We start from the raw sequence: 18,467 nt of genomic DNA on the forward strand, positions 1-18,467 counted from the left end.
TGTACCTATATTAAAAGAATTGAGAAAAACTAACGATTTGAAATGATAACATTTATTATTCACGATAAAAAAAATGGTCATTTTTTCTTTAATATTATTTTACTAAATTTTTGTTATAGTCAGCTCCATGCCTTTTGAGTTTTCTTTGACCTATTAATGTTTATGATTGAAATATAAACATTTAAACAAATATATAAAACAGAGATTTTATGATTTGAAATGTAAAAGTTAATTTTTATTAATAAATATAATTTTTAATATTTTTACTTGCTGACAAAATGTATAAATCATAGGATCTTTAGATGATATTTTAGAATTAAAAAAATATTAAGATCTGCTTCTAAATAACCAGTATTAGTAAAAGAAAATATAAATGCCAAAAGCCGTAATTTTGTTAATCAAAGTTTGGTATATAAATACAGCCAATAAAAAAAATTATATGTTACAATTTAAAATTATGAACTTTATTATTCATTAGCTGTCTTTGCTGACATGGCTGGTTTGTCATGCTAGGTATTAGGTATATTCAATTTAAATTATATCCCAAATTTGATACTATAGGCCAAACGATCTGGCCTCTAGAGAGTCAACACATATATATTCATCTTTATTACTTTCATAGTAGAGATTATCCTTTAAAAAATGGATCAAAAGTGATACATTTTGTGCTTCCTTCTTTTCTGACAGTCAAATAATTTATTACATAAGTTAAAATAGTATGTCAATATAGATATACATTAAAAGAAAAAAAAATTATTACATAAGTTAAAATAGTGTATAAATATATATATACATTAAAAGAAAAAAAAATTACTTTAAATCAAACAGTAATTAGTGGCATATTATAAAAGAACCAATAAAAAAATGAAATGAATTGTTATGACATTAGGTGTTTTTTTCTATTTAAAATCTAAACAATACCTTATTTAAAGATTTATATCAGCATATGTTTTGCTGCCTGAAATATACAAGTCAGATTTCAAAGAAGACTGGCAAAAAATCATTACTCCTCTTCAAATTATGTTAACCACTTCAGTTAGGTTAAAAAATTTTAACAAAACCTGAAAAATTAATATTAAAAATTGAATAGTGTTTTTTAATATTTATTTAATTATTCAATGCCTATTTTTTATAAGTTTAAATCTATAATAGTAATAATCTTTAGGATCAAAATTTGGAGTTTAATTAGTGTAAGAAATAAAAGAAGTTATAAATAAAAATGAAAGCTATAAACCAAAGAAAGACGAGTACAAAAAATGTTTTCATAAGTCTACTTAATCAAAAAATTTTGTTCTATTTGTCACTTAGTATATTCTATTAATTAATTTAGCAACTGAAAAATAAAGAATTATAAATTTTAAGTGCTATGAAAACACTGCATTCTCCAGAAATATATTTACTGTGAACAAATTATTTCCTCCTTTTAAATACATTATACAAAAATAAGCAAATATTAAAAGTGGGATACTTTATTTAAGATTCATTACTTATAATATTTGCTTATTTCTGTATAATATAATTTGTCCCTAGCTAAAAAAAAAGGTAGTGGACTGTAGCTTTTTTAAACAGTTTATTTCGCAACTCAACAAAGATATGCTAATTACATTATTAAAGCATTAAAATATTGCAACATTAGATCACACCTTCACTTAATAGGAGGTAAATATAAACAATAATAAATCAGGGAATTTCTGTTTAGTAGAGAAGCATGTATGTCTTGGTTCAGCTCGCATGAGAACTCAGTCTGAACTGAGAGGTTTCCTAGGTGGAGCTGGTGCTGCAAGTGAGTTCGAACATAATTAAATCTATATGTACTGCACTAATCTAATTAGTATGACATGAAATAAGAAAAGTGAAATATTAAGAGAAAATTTCTACATTCATTCTAACAAATAACAGAAATATGACTCAATTTTAGAAAATATATTGTCATAAACATCTCTTGTAAAAATATTTAATTCAGAATGAGAAATCCTCCTAAAAATACAGAACATTAAAAATAATAATAATAATTTTTGTGAATAGCAAAAGCAGTGGTAGTAATAATGATGAGAATAATATTAATTGCATTGTGTATATACAACACTTTTGATGAGAATTTTCAGAAATATGCAAGTAAACATTTATCATACAAGCTTGCGAATTCCATTACTGAGTGATTTTAGAAATTTCGGGGAAAAAACATGAACAAATAATTCATTTTTAAATCATCATATATCTTGTCTCTCAGAGTAACAATAAATATGTTAATGGCCCAGTAGCCATAACAGTAACAGTAGCCATAATAAAATTGTAAATAAAATTTTTTACTGTGATTTTTAAAATTCTTAATTTAAAATCCTTGGAGGTATAGTTTTATTACAGTTCTCCAAATTTTCTCAATAGATATCGAATGCATATTTCTCAGACAGGTTTGAAAATTGAAATGTAAAGTTATTTCCCTGTTTTGAAGTACTTATAGATATGAACAATTATTTTCACTTGACATGAAATAAGTTCTCTATGAGATCCAGAATTACAGATATTCACTTTGTATCATTTCAAAATTAATCACTATTGACAACTATTTCCAAAAATAGGAATGAAGATAGTTGAAGATGCCTTGTGCAAGGAAGGAAGCATTGATATCAGTCTTTGTTCTTTTTTTATATGACATTTTGAAATAGACCAACCTTAAAAAAAAAAAAAAAAAAAAAAAAAAAAACCACTTTTTTTTTGTCCCCCATATAAATCTTGTTTTGTTTTGGCCAGGCCTAACATACGAGTTTAACATCTTTGCTATAAAGAATGAAAAGAATTTTTGAAAAAGGTAAGCACTTTAAAATGCAATTGGAGCAAGATTTTGTGTAAATATTTAAAATAAATTATTGAATCTGTGTATCAAAGACCCTTTTAATTAAATAAATGTCAGTTTGACGATACCTATAATTTAATGTAATTGATGCTGATAATTTGATGCCAGCTGATTACATATTTTATTGTTTTCATTACATAGAAATTAAGATTTTTGAATGCTGACACCAAAGAGATATTTAAAGTAGATTGCAAGTGAAATTGGCAATGCAAAATATATGTGTATACATATATTGTATATAAAGTATAAGCATGCAATTTAAACACAGCAAATATTTTAATACATTTAATCTTGAAGTTATGATTAGGATAGTTGTAAAAAGATTAAGCAACAGAATTGTATTAAAACACTTTTTTATGTAAAATAAAATTTCCCATGCATGAAGTTTGCAATGGATTAAATACTCAGAAAAATAACTTCAATTTAAAAATTAATTTTATATAAGATTTTTAAAGCAGGGAACATATAGTAATATAAACATAAATTATATTAATGTATAAAAATAATCATGATTAAGCATACCAAATATTACCATAACTTACAATTTGTAAATTAATATATCGAGTAAATTTATTTAGTAGATAGATTACAACAAAAGATTATAGCAATTCCATTTCTCAACTCTAAAATTAAATCTGCTCTAAATATCTAAAATAATTTTGAATTATTCAGAATATTTATGCAATAAAAAGTTTATTTAAAAAAATTACTGGATTTTGACTAATTTACTTATACACGAAGTTTGATTATTCACTGAAGATACTATCTAAAAGTTTTACATTTTTTTCAATATCTTAAAAAATTCTTAATTGAAGAAAGTAAAAAAAAAAAAAAAAAAAAAAATCCAGAATATAATCATAAAAAAGAAAATCTAAAGCTATTCTAATATTCAGTTAAGAAGAATGACAAACAGAAGTATTTGCCATTGTTCATTTCAGCCAGACTCCATATTAAAGATATATAATTGGCCTTTTTAATAAATTCTTTGTATAAGAGAAGTTAGTATTTGAATTAAATCAATCCCACACAAATAATATGTAAAGTCAAATTTTAATAGTGGAATATAATAGTTTTAATAGCTTCATTATAAGTGCACACAAATAAGTTTTCATTACAAGATATGATGGAAATTGTTTAACAGTCATTAAATATAAATCTTTAAAAAATGAAGTGTGATTTATCAGATATTTTCTATAAACATTTTCTTTCTGAATATATTAAAACAACATTTGAAGTGCTTTTCTTTTCAGCATATTATGAAATCATAGCTGTTGTAGAATAAAAATATCCATAATTTTACCCATGCATTACCATTCAATATAAAGGATTTTTTTATAAATATTTTTACTTTCAAATAAAAAAATATCTCCTTAGAAAATTTTACAAGGAAAATAACCTGTAATAAAAGGCTATTCTATTAGGCTTCAATAATAAAACCCTTAAATAACTTTAATAATAATATTTCATAAGCAAATACAATTTAAAAATTTATAGAAATCAAAAGGAGGAAGCATTTTACCTAGCTGAATGCAAGACATACATTCAATTCCCAGTTTGATGTGTAATTTATTTACAAAACTGAGGATAATTTTTTGTTCACCTTTTGCATCAATTTATAATGAAATGTTTTTTTTTTAAATTATAGGAATACTGCATATAAGATTTATTATCAACATATGTAAACTTCATAAAAATCCATGGGCAAAATATTTCGTGTAAATAAAATATAACATTTTAAATGTAACTTATATACTTAATGATCTGAAGAAAAAAAAGACATGCAATATTTCATAAGAAATTATTTTATTAATAATGATAAATATTAGTTAGAACTATTATTTAATCCTATATCTGCTTAATTCATAAGAACACTTACACAAACAGAAATATGTTATGAGCTGTACAAGATTCAAAATATTTGAATTGTGTACAGCTTGCAATTCTAGAATCCATATTAAACATTAATAAACAAAATAATTACATTTGTAAATGATTGAAAGATAATAGTTCTTCCCATTTTAGTTATTTATAAATTGTATTTTTAAGTAACTGGAAATATTTCAAATAGCTAATATTAAATCATTAAGGCTTTTGAGGCTGAATTTTATGCATTAACAAAATATAAATATGAGCACATTTTTAATTAATCATACACATTCACATTTCTTTCATGCTTACAAATAATTGAAAGTACATTCAAAATAATTCCAGTAAAAATTGCAAATGTATTTAGCTAAGATAAATTGAAAATAACGGATACTAGCAGATCGTTTTTGATTTTAAATCAATCATATACATTTATATTTCCGTCATGCTTCTAAATAATTGAAATTACGTTCAAAATATTTCCAATACAAGCAACAATCATATTTAAATTTAAACGAAAATAAGTTCAATACAATCTTTCAGCAATCCAAAAAAAAAAAAAAAAAAAAAAAAAAAAAAAAAAAAACCCGGCATAACACCTCGCAACTTTTTCCCTCGGAGCAGAATTTTTGAAGCCCATGACGCTTCTTTGAATGCGAGGTCCTGAAAAATGTTCAATATTTTCACACCAGCGCCATCTATATTTCATTACCCACAATACGCAATATTAAATGAAATATAGAAAAAAAATAAAATACGGTTCATTGTCTAAATTTTTGTGCTGGCCTGATTATTGTCCAGATTTATTAATTAAAAAAACATTACTATGAATATAAAACGCTTTAAATATTCAAAACTAAAAAGATGGATACTAACCGATATTTTTAAGATTTCCAAAAACCTACCACTTTTTCTATAAAAACTGTAATGTATATAAAATTTCGAGTTTCAGTTGGAGTTCATACTTACCTGGCACTGGGGATGCCTTGATCAACAAGGAGGCTCCCCCGAGCAGAGACCTTCCATTGCACTTCGGAGGGTTGACGTTCGCCACATCCGCAAATCGCGGTTGCTTGGGGTGCACAATTTTTGGTAGCTGGGACTGCGTTCGCGCTGTCCCTCTCGATTCAAAGAATAGTACACATTTCCACACCTACATAGCTTTATTACAGTAACGTTTACACAGTTGCATCTATATGAGTTCGTATCTAAAATTTTTTCTTCTCTTGTATATTCGAGGAGCCAAACCGGCTTAGATAAATCGAATTTAATGGCAACTAGTTGCTTTACAATCTCAGTGAGCTGAATCCTCTATGTGGCTCTGCAGAAAAATCATAAAATGAGTCGTTTATTTTGAAAGTGGGGCAAGTCAATTTTTGAAAAAAATGGAGATAATGGCAGTTATAGATAAAACTTGTTATGATCTTTTTATGAGTAAAAAAATATTTAGATTCTAGTATTTTGGAGATGGAAGTTTTAGCTCTTAACAGTATTGAAAATCTGTTTATTTTGAAAGTGGTGCAAGTCCATCTTAGATTGAAATTATATTTGACCGAATATATTACTGCAAAATTTAGCTCCGGTTGCTCTATGGTGAAGGAAATGTGGCCATTTGACATCATGTCTGAAATCTAGGGTGTTTCTATTCATCTATTTTTAATATTGAAAATCAGTGGTTGTACAGTATTTTATAAATAATAAAAAGTATATCTTAATTTTGCGTTTCGATAATAATGTTTACTTCCATCACTGATTATTCAGTCCAGTGACAACGAAGTAAATATCATTGATCACAAATTTTTATTGTCAGGACACTCATTTCTACCGAACGATCGTGATTTTGGAGGGGAACTATCCAATAACTATTCAATCCAGAAACCAGTTCCTTGCTTATTCCCCAGGATTACTATAAAGTAATACAAAATTATCGAAAACATAATACATTTTTAGTACATGAAATTAAACATGGAGATTTATTTTCAACCCAACCTCTGGAAAAAGCGGTTTTAAAAAGAAAGAAAAATACCGATGGAGAAACTGTGAATTGATTAACTATATGCTGGATCAGATTTACAAGGGATGCACCATACAAAATGTTCAACAAAACTTCGATAGAACGAGATTTTGAATTTAAAGTTATCGATTTGTCAACACAACGAGGAAGGTAAATTATTCCAAGTAATTTCAGAAATATAAAATTATCTTTCATGTAAGAAAAAAAGGAGATTTATTACATTTAAAAAATACAAGGATATGATGGATTTATTACCATATATACCTGCCGTTCATCATGAATTTTTTAAAATGTTAAATCTTGAATAAAATTCAAATTGATTATACCTACGTATAAACTGAAATATATAATTTCATTGAAATTCTTAATAAAACTGAATTGTTTGTTGTTGTGTTATATTTTCTACTAGAATATTCTTGGTTTTGTTTCCCTTTTTATCAAATGAATAAATATTTATAAAAATTTGAATAGTATTGCTTTTTATTCTTAAAAAAAGCCTGGTGCAACTGAAATATTATTTCCCAATTAAAGGAATGATTGCAATAATTCTTTAATTCTGAAAGTGTGGCAAGTTCATTTAGTTATAATGGAACTCTTATTTTTTTAGTCAGCACTGTAAACACTATTGGATTATAAACCTACATTATCTGGTACCACAAAATACAAAAAATATATTTATAAATACTTACCAATATTTTTAAATTTATTGAAACGCAAACCTTTAAATATCTCGCAATAACAAAAAAATGGATTTGTCCCATTTTCAAAATAAACGGCTCAAATATAACTTTCTTCTCCTCCTTTCCCACTTGGGACAATTAGAATATTGCTAAGCGATGAAAAGCTGTCTTTATTTGGAGCTACTTTTTAATAAGTTTAAGATTGACTAACTGAATTTCTGTTCTTTTAAGCCCAGTTTGAATGTAATTTTCGCATACCATTTCTCGCCTTGATTTCATTCTCATTATTTCATAGAATATGTCAATCGATTTACATGGTATGATTCCAGATAGTCAAATATTCGGCTTTAAAAGTATGAAAAGGATAAATTTCCTTACGAACTGCAGTGGTTTTTATGGATATTTCGTTTATAATATTTTGAAGATTACATGTGAAGAATACCTTGTGCATTTGAATTTGAGATTTAAATACCAAGTTATTGAATACATAACTTTTTAACCATCAACAAAGATTTTAATTAAAATTAAATAGATCAAATAATTATTCGACATCTTTATTTTTAATAAAATATATAATTACAATAGTTTTAAGTATGCACACTAATTGAAAGTAACGGTTTCCAGAAAATGTAATCTGCCCTTGCTAGAACTGGAACTATCAGACTCGCAAAATATTAAGAAATTACTATGTTCTGATCATTAAAAACTAAACAGTTAAGTTCATGTTCAACCATCAAAAGCATACTAAATAGCAATTGCAATTTCCGCTTAATGCCTGTTTGTTGTAACGTTCACAAGTTGATCATTTTTGGTAATATAAACTAAAAATATAACCAAAATCAATCAGCAAAATCTTCAAGAATAAGCAGTGTGACAGAGCTTGTCAATGAATTATAACTAAAGCAAAAAGTTGTGGTCAAGTTCACCCATCAAACGAAAGCAATCATTCTATTGGTAAAACGGGTTCAGTTTGAAAGTCTGATAGGCATCGGACCACCTAATTTATAGCAACAGCAATCTCTTATTTATATTATGAATAAAGAAATAAATTTTTCTAGTGGTAATTCAAAGTTCAATGAGAAATCGTTATGTAGTAGTTTTTCCGATATGTAAAGTCAGATTTTAAGAAAGTCCAGTTGAAAAATAAAAGAAAGAAATATATATGTAACGATAATATTGGTGGTAAGGAAAAATTATTAATGTAGCTACTTCACCGATTTTAGAAAATGAAATGTAAACAATGTCAGTAAAAATATCGTTGCGGACGCCTTTTCTATTACAATTCACTCAAATGATCAAAAGATCTCCAGATGAGTGATATACTCACGAAAAAGTGTATTAATCAGTGTTCTTAAATGCAATTAACGACCTGATTGCATATCACAGCTCTTTATTAACGGACAAACACATTCAAAACAAACTACACTATCTACAAGATGTTGCCATACAGTACAAGCTAAATCAAAACAAAACAAATAATTCTTAGGTTATAGGTGGACGGTTTGTATTCAGACATTGAAAATAATATTGCACAATCTTAAATTGAACACATACATAAGACAAAAAATAAACAGAGTGAAATGTTTTACAACATGTTACATACTCCCACCTTGCAAAGTGATGGGTTACAAACTGAACTTTGCAATATAAACAAATTGAAATTTATAATACTTAATTCCTCGTGAAATCTGTAAAATTCAAAGGAGTTCACAAGTCCAATTTACGAGGAACTTTTATGGTCCTTCCTAATCTGGTTTTAGTATGGTGTATCTCCTCAGAAATATCAGTCCTTTCAACAGGAGAATTGGGAACCTGCTCAGCAGGTAAATCAGGAACATGATCAGCAGGGGAATCAGGAACATGGTCAGTAGGTGAATCAGGAACATGGTCAGTAGGTAAATCAGGAGTCTTCTCAATAGATAAGCCACTTTTTCCTGAGGTCTTCAAAACATCAATTTCAGTTTTTGCTGACACTTCCAATGGATAAAGCCTTTGGAAGGGACGGATCCTCTCACCATGGGAGGTTCTAATTCTCGCTACTCTAGGGACACCATCTTTGCCAGGATAAACCTCCAAGATAACACCAAGAGGCCAGTCAATGCGTCGAATATTGTCATGACCAATCAGTACAACATCGCCCACTTCTAAAACATCACTTTTCCTTGTCCCTCTGTGGACCAGAAGAGCAAGATATTCATTTCTAAATCTTTGTCTAAGATCCTCACGCAACTTCTGCAAATATTTGGTGCGCTTTACCAACGAAGATCGATCTACTTTATCTAAATCTGGCGTTTCATAGTTGCTGTTTCCGTGAATAAACATGGCTGGAGTCAAAGGTAGCAATTCATTTGGATCATCTTGTATGTATGTCAACGGTCTAGCATTGATTATGGACTCACAGTCACATAAGATGGTTAGGAGTTCTTCATAATTTATAATAGATTTTCCTAATACTCGACGTAAAAGCTCTTTGAGCATTCTCACAATACGCTCCCACCATCCACCCCACCAGGCTGCTGTGGGTGGGATAAATTTCCAAGTGATTTTCTGAGCAGTTGAGTACACAGAAATTTTATCCCAATCTAATGCTCGCAACGCATTATTTGTCCCTACGAAATTAGTACCGTTGTCACTGTAAAGTACTGAAATCCTGCCTCTTCTTGCAATGAACCTTCTTAAGGCTTGAATAAAAGTATCAGTAGTGAGTGATCGGACTAATTCAAAATGCACTGCTCTGTAGACAGCACAAGTAAATAAAACAATCCAGGTCTTTCCTTTCGACTTAAGATAAAGAGGACCTGCATAGTCTACACCTGTTACTTCAAATACCTTTGTCTGAGTAACTCTATCTTTAGGCAGTGGAGCGAAGGGTACTTCAAGATGTTTAGCTTTATAACGCTTGCAAATCACACACTCAGAAAGAACCTGCTTAACTAATCTTTTGGCTCTAATTATCCAAAATTTCTCTCTAAGCCGGGCAAGTAATATTGAAGAGCCTGCATGCATTGCTTTTATATGCTCCTCTCGAATTAATTTTACTACAATATCATTGGCAGGTAAGAGAATTGGGAACTTGAAATCTTCCTTCTCACAACTATCTGCTAGTTTGGTTCTTATTCTCAGAAGCCCATCTTCATCTTTAAATGCTTGCATTTTAGCAAGAAATTTCTCATCTTGAAAGGCATTTGACTGCATGGACTTGAAACACAAAATCTCTGCTTGTCTGAATTCTTCATAGACTAAGCTTCCTTTTAGCTTGGTTGCATTTGAAACGTTATGAATAAAACGTAGAATCCATGCCACTACTCTGATGTTTCTACTATAGGTGGAAAAATATTCACTCTTTATATCTGTTGTTTGAATATTCACCATAGAGGTCACGATAGCTCTTCTCTCTTTATTCACTTCTTCCTCATTGACATCTACTACAACATCACTAACAGGCCATTCATGAGACGAAAGATACAACCAACTGGGACCTTCCCACCATTTCGAACTGCAAAGCTGCTTCGCTGAACACCCTCTACTCGGACAGTCCGCTGGATTCAGTGATCCAGGAACGTGTCTCCAAGCTTTGACTGGTGTCAGCTTCCGAATTTCTTGAACACGGTTGTAAACAAATACACCCCACGGTTCTTCTCTCTTCAACCAAGCCAGCACAGTAGTAGAGTCTGTCCAGAAATAAACATTGTCTGTTGGAAACTCTTTCAAGACAGTGGAAGAAAGACGAGCAGATATAGCAGCACCAAGAAGTTCAAGCCTTGCAATAGTTGTTTCCTTTTTCCCACAAGGTGCAATTCTAGTTTTACTCTGCACCAGTTGTATGTGTACAGAGTTTCCACTATCAACTCGTAGGAAAACAACCGCAGAATAGGCTAGTTTGCTTGCGTCGCAAAAAAAATGCAATGAAATATGCTCAAATCCGCTATCACAGTGTAACCACCTTGGTACTTTAACATGCTTCAAATATTCCAGCTCCATTAGCCACTTCAGAAAATCTTGACGTGTTTTTAGATCTACTTCTTCATCCCAACCGATTTTAGATTTCCACAAATTTTGTAGCCAGAGTTTTGGTAGTAGCAACACTGGACTGGTAATCCCCAAGGGATCAAACACTTTGTGGGAAGCAGCAAGAATATTTCTTTTCGTGATTACCTCTTCCATTAGTTCTCTCAAATCAGGAATATTTATTGAAAGAGTATCACAATGTCTGTCCCAAATCGTTCCCAGGATGATTGTAGGACTTGTTATTGGATCAGATGGGCTAGAGTGCTCCCACCCTCGTAAGTCAAATTTTCTTTCAGCCATGATCTCTGTGGCTACATCAATAAATCGTTCTAGCTCCGACTGGGTTTTGACGCTTGCTAAACAATTGTCCACGTAAAAGCTGTTCATCAACTTTTGAATAATGCACTCAGGGTATCTTCCACGGCCTTGCTGCGCTTCTTCCAACTTTCTCTCCAAGTGGTATTGGATTGTTGACCCAAGCAAGAAAGGGCTGCTGGAAACACCAAACACCACTCGGCAATGTCGGTAATGTATGAGTTCTCCTTTTTCACTGTGCCACAAAAATCGCAGGAAATTTCGATCCTCCTTATATAGACTTATTTGTAAGAAGGCCTTCCGTATATCAGCCGAAATGCCAAACCTATACAGTCGAAACCTTGTTAACATGGAAGGGATCAATTCAATCAAGTTTAATCCCTTTTCCAAACAGTCATTGAGGCTGACCGCTCCCTTTTGTTTTGATGAAGCGTTAAAGACGGGCCTAATTTTCGTAGTGCTGTTCGGCTTCACCACATGTCGATGGGGCAGATAGTGACAAGCAGACTTTATTTCCTCTTGGGGAACTTCTTCAATTATGCCTTCTCGTTCCCATTCTTTAAAGACATCACCGTATTCTTGAAATAAGTTTTCCTTCTTCAGCTTATGGGTTGTCACTTGCAACCCTTTGAGTGCCAAATTGAAGTTGTCTGGAAGAGGCAAATGACCGTCAAGCCAAGGTAGGGAGACAAGGAATCGCTCTTCTTCATCGACCTTGACAGTTCTTAAGAAGTGCTCCATCGACGCTTTATGAAGCTCCTCTTTGGTTTTTTGTTCTGAAGGATCTTGGATCCCCAAGGAATCTAATCTCCATAATTGGGAGATATCCATCTCTTTCACAAATAGGGAGGCCACCAGCATAGCATTGCATAATGACGACATCTCATTCTCAGGAACTTTACCTGACAGAGTCCAGCCAAGTAGTGTCTCCATGGCAACAAGCCCACAGGATAGAACTCTACGCTGGCCAGTCATGAGCTTCCCTATCACATCTGAACCAAGAAGCACTTGAACAGATTGTGGCTCCTCCCCTACATCTGATAGCCTGATCTTCATCTCACGGAGCTCTGTAATCCATGAACCTGGAGTGACTGATGAAATTTTGTCACATATAGATGGCTGGTCTAATGCTTCCAGGTTGCATGTAACACTGTTGTCTTGATTTCTCAGTTTTATCCTATAGCAATTATGTTCGCACTTGTCAGATTTAATGCCCCCAAACAATGAGTGCATCAGAATTTCCTTTCTGAGTGGGATATATCCCATTTTCTCAACAACATTCTTTAATACATAAGTCTTTTGTGACCCAGAATCTAGAATTGCCCTAACTGGGATTTCTTTGTTACCACACACCATTTTTAATTTCAACGTTTGGAGGAACACCCTGGGACTAGAAGTGTTGTTGGCCATATTAACTTCAACATTTGGACTCTTATTCTCACTCTTGAATGAATCTTGATTCTTAGCCTCTAGAGACTCACACATAAGTGGGACATGCTTTTTCCCACATATTACACATCTTAAAAATGCCTTACAGGAACGAGATGTATGCTTTGGTGTTAAGCAAGCAAAACAACATTGCTTCTCTCTTAAAATATTATACCTTTCAGCCAAACTCATCTTCTGAGCTTGAAAACAGTCTGGGCTCGAGTGTTTCCCAGTACAGAAAACACATTCTTTCTTCACTTCTTTTGAAGTTGTAGTCAATAAATTGGCAGCTGTAGGTACCTTTTTCATTGGAAAATCTCTTACTTTTTTCTTATTAAATGATTGGCGATTTTCATCTGCACCCAAGCCAAAACCAGCCATAGCCAAGTTAATTCTTTCTTCGCCCTCCGTTTCTGCTTTAAGAAAAGTCATCAAGTTGGTTAAACGGTCTTTAGCATCGGTTGAGACTGCCGAAGAAGCACTTCTATTCCATGCTTTCAAAAAGTCCTCTTGAAAACAAGACTCCACCATGGGATAAAGAATTGAAGCACATTTATCAGTAGTCACTCCTAAAGTCTCTAAGGCTCTCAGATAAGATTCGAGTTTATCATAGAGAGATGTCATCGATATTTTCTCATGTTTCTGAACTGAGATTATCAGCTTTAATAATTCCCGAACATAAACTTCTACTAATAGTTCATCTCTCCCAAATCGTGCTTTTAAACTTTCAACTGCTTTGGCATAATTGGCTGCTGTTGCCGGGAAGCTTTCTACTACTTCTCGGGCTCGTGATCCATTTACAGTAGCTTGCACAAGATATTGAAATTTGTTCTCAGGCGCGATTTCATCATCGTTATGAATGTGTTGAAATTGGCTCCAAAATTGTAGCCAATCTTTAATATCGCCATTAAACTGTCTAAATTCTAATTTTGGCAGATTAAATTTCTTTTTAGCACCAGATATAACAGTATTTTGAGACTCACCTGTAATTGGCAACGTTGCTCTGATTCTCGCCAATTCCAGTTCGTGTTCTCTTATTTTTCCACTTTCTTCGTATTCTGTTTGCTTTTGTTTTTGTTCTTCTTTTAGTTTTCGCTGGCTCACGGCCGTTACTAAAATATTTGTCACAAAGTCTGGATCATCCAAATACTCTTTGCTATTCAAAATAATATCTTTCAGTTCAGAAATTTTTACCTTATCAGGCAGTGTCTCTCCAATTTCTTCAGCTACAAACAACAAGTCCTCTTTCAAGAAGCCCTTAGCTGTTTTAAACATGTTTGTATTCAAAAACAATGTCCTGTCGCGGACGCCAGAAATGTAAACAATGTCAGTAAAAATATCGTTGCGGACGCCTTTTCTATTACAATTCACTCAAATGATCAAAAGATCTCCAGATGAGTGATATACTCACGAAAAAGTGTATTAATCAGTGTTCTTAAATGCAATTAACGACCTGATTGCATATCACAGCTCTTTATTAACGGACAAACACATTCAAAACAAACTACACTATCTACAAGATGTTGCCATACAGTACAAGCTAAATCAAAACAAAACAAATAATTCTTAGGTTATAGGTGGACGGTTTGTATTCAGACATTGAAAATAATATTGCACAATCTTAAATTGAACACATACATAAGACAAAAAATAAACAGAGTGAAATGTTTTACAACATGTTACATATTATTTAGGCCAATTACTGTGGTTAATCGTATTACTGTATGTTCCTGCGAATATTATCAGAACTTGCTTGTAGCGCCCTCAGTAGGTACAGCGCATCTGAGAAATGTCATTTAAATCACAAGGCAGGTTAATGTGCAATTCAGCTTAAATGTGTAAAAACGAATTGCAGTGATTTTAGAGAATGACGATCTCATTTTTAATGTTTCAAGGATTATGTGTGAATACATGTGCGTGTTTGAATTTGAGATTTAAATATAAAATTATTCAATACATAATGCCTCAACTATCAACAAAGATTGATTAAATTTAATGATAAAAATTAAATATGATCAAATAATGATTAAATATATTTATTTTTAATAAAAATATAGTTACAATAGTTCGAAGTGTGCACATCAGCTGACAAGTAACGGTTCCCAAAAAGCGTGATCAGGCCCTGTACGTATGCTAATAACTGGAACTATAGGTCTCCTGTAATATTAAAAAATGATTTTGTTTTGATCGTGCCAGTTTCATTAAAAACTGAACAATTATGTTCATGTTCAACCATTAAAAGCAAGCTAAATAACAGTTTTAATTTTTACTTACGGCCTGTTTGTTTAAAAGTTAGTTTTTGTGGTCATGACTAACATTTACAAGTTGTTCACTTTTAGTAATGGCGGGTTTACATTCGGCCAGTAGATAGCGCTTGTGTAAGAAAGGCACAAAATGCTGTTTGATCCATGGCAAGTAATTGTTCCTACGGGACAACAACATGCCGATGTATTATATTTTTTTCTTACTGCGCATGCGTTTGTAGTATTTTGCGGGTTTTTTCGCCTGAAAAAAATTGATCACTTATCACAGAATAATTCTGACCTTTTTTGCTCTTTGTTCTTTCTGATGTGAGATTTTTTTTTCTTCTTTTTCTTCCTTTTTTTTATTTTATCTGCTATTTTTTTCTATAGTTTTCCAAATTTAGGTATTTTGGCCTTTTTTTTTTTATTTTACCATGATTTGTTGTGTAAATATCCATGAAACTAATATAGATAATTTCTGTGGAATTTGAAAAATTCTCTGTGAAAAAAAAAAAAAAAAAAAAATTCAGAGTCGGCAAAACGGCAATTTATAGCCAAGCATGCAATACCTGAATCTATCTTATGAAATTGTGGCAAACGTAAATCAATCCTTTTCTACACATGCGCTGCCTACTGGCCATCATATAATTGACAAGAGTGTGAACCTGGCATTATATAGATAAAATTAAATGCATGGGTTTGTAATTTAAAATATAAATGCTTATCAATTTTAAACCAAGTCCCTCAAATGGTTGACCATCCGTTGACCTGCGCTTTCGCATGCATGCAAACGTAATTGCTTAAATCCATTTTGTGTATTTATGTATTTGGACTACAATTGTAGCTTTGTGTAAAATTTTGATGTTAACGAATCTATAAAAAAGGGTCCAAAATACATATTTTTGCTGTAGAATTAATAAAAGTACTAGTTTCAAGCCAAACATCTATATTTCGTAACTATCGTTCACCAACGCCATGCAAGTTTCACAGAGTCCACAGTTTTATGCGAAGGAAAAAGGATAGACCTTCATTGGAGAGTATTCGAAAAAGTTTCGAGGAGACCAATACTCTGATTGCTTTATAGTGTAGTGAAGAAAGCCGAGCATGCATTTTGCCATTCATCTAAATCATGGCGTGTTTGAATTGCATACATGCGTATGCACAAACTAAAGGCGATCAACTAACTCTTTGACGGGTGCGGTTAAAAATTTGATACTGATTTATATTTTAAATTTGTTACGAAATTTTATCTGTCTATTTCTATACATTTTGTAGTTATCATGTTCATTTGCTCTTAGATAGATAAACATAATTTTTGAGAATGAATTTTTTTTCTGCAAAAATTGAGAGATATCTACAAATTTGTTGTAAAGACCTCATGGCAAATTTTATTTACTTGGCTGAAATCGTTTTTGAGTTATTGTATTCAGAGACAGACAGACATAATCTGAAAAATTTGTTTCTAAGGAACCGGGGAATCTGAAATGTGGTGATTGAATTCAAAATTCGGTTTCTCTTTTTTGATGATTACAATACTGTTACAAGTCTGTAATGTTGCTTCCCAGCACGGTTATTGCAATCACTGGAAAGACCACTTTACGATCAGCTCTGTTGGATGCTGATCGGATGCCAAATCAGTGATCCCAGGGTTTGGATACAAACTTGGCGAGCATTTGGCGCCAAAATAGATTATAGTGAAATCTTCCAGAATTTTGGCGATTGAGCCCATAGGAACCTAGATATGTTTGACAGTTCGAGAAACTTCTCTGCCGTGTCTCGGGAACTATAAAAGGCCTTGCGACCGAGCTGAAGGTAGAGTTTTGAGTCCAATTCTGGTTAACAGTTGAACGAACTCTCTTCCTGAGTGCTTCGAACAGCTTATCGTTGTTGTCCTGTTTGCAAATCGTGCTGCTGTGTATTGCTTGTGTGGACACGGCCGTGAATTTGTTATCTGCGTATTCTTCGTGTTACTAAAGTCGTCGTTTGCTACCCAGGCCTGTTGGCTGTGCGTTCCCTACATCTACAAGTGAACCCGTTAACTTTACGAACTAAGTGGAACTGAAGTTCCGTAACAATACCCAATCTACTTACTATGTATACTTCGTATATGAGACAATTGAAAATGATGTATACAAGCTATATGTTTTCGGACACCTGTAAGTTTAAACAAAACTTCACCAATAATCTTTCTTTTGCCCATTCAAATGTGCCTCGTAATGAAAAGTATAAAAGTATTATTATAAGTAAAAAGTAGATATGTTTCTTGAAGAATTCTCAAACCAATAGCTTTCATATTATTTCTAATTAGATGCTATGACTTAAAATGTCTTGTTGATGAAATTTAAAATGGGATTCTTGAAAGGAATTAAATAGATTAATGTTCCGTTTAGAAACAATTACAAACAACAAAATGAAGGCTATATCCGAACATACTGCGTTATTTTGTAATTGACAAGGTATTGAGAATTTAATATGATGCAGCATATTCGTTTCTCGAATTACCAATTGGAGACTTTTGATCAGATTGAATGTGTATTTGACTCTAATACATAGCAAATCGTTCGAATAGAATTCTGATCTCGAATCCAACTTCAGAACCGGAGGGCTTCTGGTTGGAGACTCGATTCCACCGAAAAACGGTTGTTGAGAGTACGTTTATCCAACTAGCAATAAATATAATGAAATGGCATTCAATTCTAAGTACAATGTGATAACTGCGATTTGCAATTTTATTGCAACATTTATGATATATCTCGAGTTTTGTTCCCAGGCAATTTGGAAGTTTGTGTTAAGAATTTAGTTCTGTCGTATGTTCTTTGATATTAATTTTTTAGTAAATGACTTTTTATACGTTTCACATTATACTTACAACGCCATGACTAATATTAATTGGATTCGAGGGCTTAATATCGCGAATAATTGGAATATTAAAAAGATTTAAAATCGGTATCATATTGTATTTGGTTTAGATTGCTCACTTTCAAGACGAACATTATGCAGCCCTTGCGCGCTTATATAAGCAGCGCATTATTTCAACTTCCATGTTTTCTTTGTAAACT

The 18,467-nt window shown here is 31.8% G+C and overlaps 1 protein-coding gene and 1 non-coding gene across 2 annotated transcripts; one reads left to right on the forward strand and one right to left on the reverse strand.

Annotated features, from left to right (window-relative positions):
- The first annotated feature begins 5,681 nt into the window (after positions 1-5,681).
- On the forward strand, positions 5,682-5,842 carry LOC129964419 (U1 spliceosomal RNA). The gene has a single exon (XR_008784196.1). It is a non-coding gene; the product is annotated as a U1 spliceosomal RNA (small nuclear RNA).
- Positions 5,843-9,121: 3,279 nt separating this feature from the next.
- Positions 9,122-14,440, reverse strand: LOC129962951 (uncharacterized). The gene has a single exon (XM_056076955.1). The coding sequence runs from the start codon at positions 14,438-14,440 to the stop codon at positions 9,122-9,124; it is 5,319 nt and encodes a 1,772-aa protein (XP_055932930.1).
- Between the last annotated feature and the right edge of the window lie 4,027 nt (positions 14,441-18,467).

The sequence above is a fragment of the Argiope bruennichi genome, chromosome 3 (assembly GCF_947563725.1).
Source record: "Argiope bruennichi chromosome 3, qqArgBrue1.1, whole genome shotgun sequence".
Lineage (NCBI taxonomy): Eukaryota > Metazoa > Arthropoda > Arachnida > Araneae > Araneidae > Argiope > Argiope bruennichi.